A 7,434-nucleotide genomic window follows, 5' to 3' on the forward strand; every position below is an offset into this window, starting at 1 on the left:
TTTTATAAGTAGGACGAAGCAAGTAAATGTTATAAGAATATTTACATGTGGAGTTATACAAGGTGTAACTGAAATAAGTATTCAAAATTTCTGAGCTTGTAAAACAAGTCGAAAAATGACGAAAACTTAGTACAATTTTTGTCAGTGGCGGCTCCTAAGGGAGCTACGCTCTCCTAAAGGGGTAACCTCAGAAACAGTTTTTAATGCGTAACATCCAAACGGCTCGATATTAAGTCACGAAATTTTGGTGAGATATTAACCTTGACGTGCTTAATAAGTCTCATAAAATACATTTCAAAATTTGCTACAGGGGCGTGAGAAAATGCAGGACCCAGGGACAAATTTAATCATATCTTTTATGTAGTCAACTTTTTCTAGTTCCTGACTCAAAAATATTGAGATTTGAAGTTTTTAACATAAAAAAGGTCCTCTTGTTAAATTTCAGTAGGATGTGCCGTTTTCCAGTAAAATCGATTTCAATCTTTCCCAACGTGCTCCAAATTCAACTTTCGTTACAAAGCAAAATTAATTAATTGCAGTGTGCCATGGGGAAAACAACTAGTCTGACAATTAACAGAAATGTCAAATATTTTTAACACTCTTAATAGTAACAAATAAAAATATGGTGATATAAATAAAAGCTAAAAAATAGATACATATAAGATTATTTATTAAACTATTGTAAGCGGCTGAAACTTTTACGTAACATTTTAACAGATTTAAACCATTTAGTTTAGTTTAACAAATTAACCAAATATCTTAATTTCTTTAGCAGAAAATGTGCCCTAGTCAAGAAGACAGACTAGATTCAACTTTCAAAATGTCCGCCGTTTGCCCTAATGCACGCACGTAACCTGTTTTTCCAAAGAAAATAGGTTCCGGTATAGTTTGTGTTCCACATTGATTTCATTAAATGCATTTTCTATACGCTGACGCAACTGTTCCTCATTGTCAACAGCTTGGAAATACACTTTTTGTTTCATTTGACCCCATACGTTAAAATCCATTGGGTTGAGGTCTGGTGACCGTGGAGGCCAATTTATGGCAGCATCATTTCCTCGGCCAATCCAGCGATTTGGGAAGTGCTCGTTTAACAACTGTCGATATTGACGGTTGAACATGCATGTACCATAACGAACCTCGTCTTACCAAAGGAATATCCTCTAAAAATTCATACAATCTAGTAGACAAAAATTGATGGTACATTGCTCCGGTTAAATTTCCAGGCATGATGTGAGTATTAGGATTTTCTTCGGCCCACATATGTTCATTGCGCATATTAAAAACACCGCTTCTGGTAAAGGTAGCTTCATCGGTAAAAATAATATTCGATAGAAATATCGGATCTTCGGCTTGCCTGTCTAAAACCAACTGACAAACTGTCTGCGCATGGGCCTATCCTGTGGTAAAATGTCTTGGGCCTGTCTATAATAATAGGGATACAATTGTTGTTCTCTCATTATCCTCCATACTGTCATATGAGACATGTTATTTTGAACTGATAGTCGTCTTGTACTAAGTGTGGCGTTAGCTTCAACTAAATTTAAAATATTTTCCTCATTCAGGACATTTCTAATTATTCTGCGCCAGCCTCTCTCAAAATTGTTCCTTTTTAACGTACCCCGTTCGCGCAAACGCCTTTCTGTGCAAAGAAATGTTTTGTAATTGGGGATCTTTTCACCGTATCGTTGTGCGGCTGCTCTTGCGCTTCCATGACATTCACCTAACGTCAAAAGCATATCTACATACTCAGAAAATGTTTACTGTTGCATTTTTAAATTATTTGATATTTTTATTTATTATAAAACGGCACTGCGAATACTCAAATGACACAAATTTGAAACTAAAAATACTTGTCATTTCTGTTAACTGTTTTTTCCCCATGGCACACTGCAATTAATTTATTTTGCTATGTAATGAAAGTTGGAGCACGTTGGGAATGATTGAAATCGATTTTACTGGAAAACGGCACATCCTACTGAAATTTAACAAGAGGACCTTTTTTATGTTAAATACTTCAAATTTCAATATTTTCCAGTCAGGAACTAGAAAAAATTGAGTACAAAAAAGATATGATTAAATTTGTCCCGGGTCCTGCATTTTTTCACGCCCCTGTAGCAAATTTTAAAATGTATTTTATGAGACTTATATTAAGCACGTCAAGGTTAATATCTCACCAAAATTTCGTGACTTAATGTCGAGCGGTTTGGTTGTTACGCATTAAAAACTGTTTCCGAGGTTACCCCTTTAGCAGAGCGTAGCTCCCTTAGAAGCCGCTACTGACAAAAATTGTACTAAAGTTTTCGTCATTTTTCGACTTGTTTTAAACACGTGTGCTCTGGTCGGCTGCCCGCTAGGAACTCAATCTGCGTTCAAGAGTTAAACACTAGAATTTATTATGCTAGTTCGTCAGAGAATAGAAGAGGAAGAAGAACATTAACTCCATCAATGTTCGCAACCGTACGATAATTATCGTGCAGACGTACCATGTACTATAGCACACGCATATTGTAGCATAATTTCCATTATGATGCAAATTCATTTTATTTTTTCCCTGATAACCAATACCGCAATGAACTTTTTCTCTCTCTCTTGCCAACATCGCCACCTATTGGTTCATTCATTCCTTAGGTAACGAGTGCTGTTTTGCCGACTCATGTGCCATTTGATTTGCCAATCACTTCATCCGGGAAGCATTTTATCTAACATCCATACGTTGCATTCTTTCTAGGAAATTTACTTTAAATATCAATATTATGTTTAATATGATTTATTTATCCATTATTGACATTATTTTGATATGTAGGGTCATTTTAGTCCATTTACGATAATTTTACGCTGTGGATAGGATATTTACTTCACTCCATGTTGGGAACACTGCCTTCCATCCAATGCCAATGATTTAATTGAGGTTAAACAACAAACACAAGGTACGGGTGTATATTTACACTTCAAAGTAAATTGTAATGACTGGTGTTCAAGAAATTTCCTGTAGGCTTTGTCTTAAAACTGTTATCGTTAAGAGCTTTGAACTAATAGAAGACGTTATTAGAGATATTGTCGATGCTCTTTTGCTGAAACTGGTAAGTCAGTGAAGATATTAGATAAGTGTGTAAGGAATTGGCATTAATTGTTAATTTCTGCCAAAGATATTCTCTTTCAGTTTGGTTAATGTGTACATTTCAGAAATTCGATGATGAGAGCAAAGAGGTTATATGTAATGTTTGCAGAAGAAAGTTATATGCGGCATTCGAATTCAAGTCGACCTGCCTGAATACCGATAACACAATTATTTCACATGTGGATTGCGAAAAAATGTTACAGTTCGACATACGGGAAGTGTACAGGAAGGAAAAGGGAAGCGAGTCAATTTCAGATAGTGCCAAAATATGTCGATTGTGTATGAACTTGGTAAAAAGTGAGTTTATGTGCATACGTGAAGAGGAACTCGAAGCTATTCAGAAATTGACTCCTGAAATGGTTTGAACAATATTAAATATTTATATTATGCGCAATTTAATGAAACAAATTTGCAGAATATAAATATCATCAAAGATCCCGTTATATGTAAAGAATGTTTTGATTCCCTGTGTACCCACAACAGTTTCCTTAGAGAATGCTTAGAAGTAGAGGCAAAAATTAGAGATGTTTATGATAATTCAGCCACAGAAAGTCGAATAAATACATCACCATGGGATTTATTCATTAAAACTGAAGACTTGGACAAAGAATTGGATATTAGCGAGATGGAAATGTCAATAAAAACTGAATGTGTCGACATAAAATCTGAAGATGAGGAAAGAAGGTAAGGGAAGACTATTTTAGCATTAATTTCAAAAATGGCATGGCTTGGTCGAATGAAATGAGTACGTAAATATATCGCTAAATTTTTAATTCATATTATTAGCTTGTTACCAAATTATAAGACTGGGTATATACAAATTGTAAGAAGTTATATACTTACATTGGTTATAAATAATGTTACAAATATTTTTGTCCAATCAAAAGCTTGGTTAATAAATTACTTGGATAAAGTTTAAGATCTTGACACAATAATCAGCATGGCTTTAGGTTGCATATGGGTATAAAGGATAATTTATCAGTTTTCACTAAAGAACTCTTTAAAATCAAAATTAAAAAAATGCAATGTTTTATTTTCATTTTTAATAAATGTAATAGGAGAAAGTTTTTAAGTTCATCAGTCAAAAATGCCCTGATTTTCTTGGCTAATTGTTGTGAGTCGTCGGTTTTGTATTCAGATCTAAAAATCACATTAAGTACTTGTGAACTTTCCATTTCTCTAACGGGAATTATTCTATATTGTATGAAGAGGCCGCACAGTGGGATTTTTTGGTATATTTATGGATAAAATTCTTTAAAATACTCGTAAACACATGTACTTTAAGCAGGAATTGCGGAATTTTCGATATTCTTAAGAACTAAATTATAGCAAGTCATTTTATGCCTAATCACGCAATTCACGTATTTCAACTCTACGCATCTTTTTGGACAAAGAGCCCTAGAATCCACAATTTTCATGTAATCGTAGCAATTTTTTTTTTAAATACTCAAACATCTGTACTTTAAGCTTGAATTGTGTAAATTTCGATATTCTGAAGCCACCCTAAATTATGATAGTTTTATAAATATCTACTTCTGTTAGGATTTAATAATGGGTTTAAGGGATTTTTGATATCGACGATATCTCTAAGTTGAAAATATATTAAACAAATTCAAATGGGTTTTGACGGGCTTGAGTATATAAGATTTTAGGATAATTAAGTAATTTAAGATGTATGTCAAAGTTATCGAAAAATATTTCATCCTTTTAGCTGAGGATTTCTCAAATTCTGAGATGACGAAACAATTATGACGTGGTATTCGGATTCGCACCAAAAACTTTCGTAAAAGTTTTGTCTGGTTTCCGGATTGTAGGATTTTTGAATTTTTGTCGGTCTGTTGTAAACGTATATTTTTAATAATCTTGGACTCTAGAGCTTTTTGTTCAAAAATATGCTCAGAGTTCAAATACGTGAATTGCGTGATTAGACATAAATGGACTTGCGATAATTTAGGTCTTAAGAATATCGAAATTTCCGCAATTCCTTCTTAAAGTACTGATGTTTATTAGTATTAAAAAAAAAAACTGTTACGATTGGATGAAAATTCTTTTGTAACAAGAATTTTGTCTATAAATATACCAAAAAATCCCAGTGTGGGCCGGCTCAGCTCATCTAACCACGAAAATCTGGTAAGCTTGTGCCACACCCGAATTTTAACCTTTTTCCCCTTTTTTCAAATGCACACGGATAACACGTATTGTTCTGTTATTCTGTGTGCCAAGTTGCTTTGTTTTGCCACTAAACAGCATCAAAGTTGGCAAAAAATATTGGTTCATATGCAGTAAAATATTTTGTTTGATTTAAATGGAATTCTGTATGCAATTTTTCAGTGATGTGCCACTGCAGACCTCCAATAGTGAACCATCTGAGAAGAGTGATTGTAAAGATGCGGAAGAGGATGGATGTAAAAATGAAAATGGATGGGAAAGCAAATGTAAAACGAAAACCAAGGGGAAGTGCATGGTATTGTACAAATGTGATAAACATATTTGCGAAACTGAAAGACACGAGTATGAAACTGAGAATAAGAAATTACTTCAAAGCCGGTTGAGACATAAAGACACCTCACCGGTCAAAATTTACAGGTGTAATGACTACGATTATGAAAGCAGATATAGGAAGTATATCAAACAGCATCAACTGACACATAAAGATCCTACGCAGATTCAAATGTACAAGTGTAGTGACTGCGATTATAAAACTAAATACAAGAATGTTATTAAACTGCATCAACTGACACATAAAGATCCTTCGCAGGTTCAAATGTACAGGTGTAACGACTGCGATTACACATCTAAATACAAGAATGTTATCAAAGTACATCAACTGACACATAAAGATCCTTCGCAGGTTCAAATGTACAAGTGTAACAACTGCGATTATGAAACTAAATACAAGACTCATATCAAGTCACATCAACTGACACATAAAGATCCTTTTCAAGTTCAAATGTACAGGTGTAACAACTGCGACTTCCTAACTAAATACAGAGAGAATATCAAAAAACATCAACTGAAACATAAAGATCCTTCTGAGGTTAAAATATACAAATGTACCAACTGCGATTATGAAACTAAATTAAAGGGTAATATCAAAAGGCACCAACTTAAACATAAAGATCCTTCGCAGGTTCAAATGTACAGGTGTAACGACTGCGATTACGAAACTAAGTACAAGAATGTTATCAAACAGCACCAACAGAAACATAAAGATCCATCTGAGGTCCAGACTTATAGGTGTAACCACTGCGATTTCGAAACTAAATACAGGAACTATATCAAACAGCACGAACTGACACATAAAAATCCTTCAGAGGTTCAAATGTATAAGTGTAACGACTGCGATTACGAAACTAAATTTAAAAGTCATATCAAACAGCACCAACTAAAACATAAAGATCCTTCGCAAGTTGAAATGTACAAGTGTAACAACTGCGATTTCGAAACTAAATACAGGGAGAATATCAAAAAGCACCAACTGCAACATAAAGATTCTAGCGACTGCGATTAGGAAACTAAATACAAGAGTGGTATTAAATATCACGTTCTGAAGCACGAAGGACCTTCTTAAATGCACAACCAAACATAAAGATTGTTTGAGGAGACCTTAGTTAAAGCACAATAAACGTTTGCATGTGTGGATTACCACCCTTCATGCAAAATATAGTCAAAAAATGGACGCATGTAAGAGCTACAAATGTGAATGTGAAGGGATCGCAATGTTCGAAGTGAATTATAAATGTTAGACCAGAGCAAGCCTTCAAAAATTGTAAAAAATGAAAAAAAATTATAGTAGGATGAAACCCATTGGAAAAGGAAGAGAATATAGCAGAAATGAAAATAAAAATAATTTACGGGCGATCTGAGGTCGGGAAGGGGAAGGGGGTGAGTTTTTAAGGGTAAAAAACGATTTATCTTGATTTCCGGAAAAACTACAAGTCTTATGGAAAAAAGTTAAATGGCAAAGTTGTAGGTAATAAAAAGATCTACAACTTTTGAATTTACACTTTTTTCACATAACCTCAAAATTTATGTGAAAAATTCAAATAACCAAGTTTTTGGTTTTTTATTTTTATCTTTTACAAATTTTTTTTTCACGAAATTTGGTGAAAACTTACCTATTTATGTCCCAAACACGCTGTAATTTTTTTGATTTGAAATATTTATTTTTTCACCTTATTTTTACTTAATATCGAAAAAGCACCCTAATTTTCAATCGAAAATTCTCACGTCAAAATATCTGCTTTTTTAAAAACGTCGGTGGGCTTTTTCTTCGTTGAAATCTCTACTTTCTGATGGTGTAAAAAAATATA

The 7,434-nt window shown here is 33.7% G+C and overlaps 1 protein-coding gene across 1 annotated transcript; it reads left to right on the forward strand.

Annotated features, from left to right (window-relative positions):
• Nucleotides 1-2,926: 2,926 nt before the first annotated feature.
• Nucleotides 2,927-6,911, forward strand: LOC108913140 (zinc finger autosomal protein-like). The gene is made up of 4 exons (XM_018718623.2): nt 2,927-3,083; nt 3,187-3,480; nt 3,537-3,805; nt 5,453-6,911. Exons 1-4 carry the CDS (start codon nt 2,967-2,969, stop codon nt 6,630-6,632), a joined length of 1,860 nt encoding a protein of 619 aa, XP_018574139.1. The 5' UTR covers nt 2,927-2,966; the 3' UTR covers nt 6,633-6,911.
• Nucleotides 6,912-7,434: the final 523 nt, after the last annotated feature.

The sequence above is a fragment of the Anoplophora glabripennis genome, unplaced genomic scaffold (assembly GCF_000390285.2).
Source record: "Anoplophora glabripennis isolate ALB-LARVAE unplaced genomic scaffold, Agla_2.0 scaffold1008, whole genome shotgun sequence".
Lineage (NCBI taxonomy): Eukaryota > Metazoa > Arthropoda > Insecta > Coleoptera > Cerambycidae > Anoplophora > Anoplophora glabripennis.

What these genes read in the sequence shown, in the direction of transcription:
- LOC108913140 (XM_018718623.2), top strand. Translation starts at nt 2,967, where the DNA reads ATGACTGGTGTTCAAGAAATTTCCTGTAGGCTTTGTCTTAAAACTGTT. An exon ending in AGAAATTGACTCCTGAAATG is followed by an intron (nt 3,481 to 3,536) that starts GTTTGAACAATA and finishes ACAAATTTGCAG; the next exon opens with AATATAAATATCATCAAAGA. An exon ending in TCTGAAGATGAGGAAAGAAG is followed by an intron (nt 3,806 to 5,452) that starts GTAAGGGAAGAC and finishes GCAATTTTTCAG; the next exon opens with TGATGTGCCACTGCAGACCT.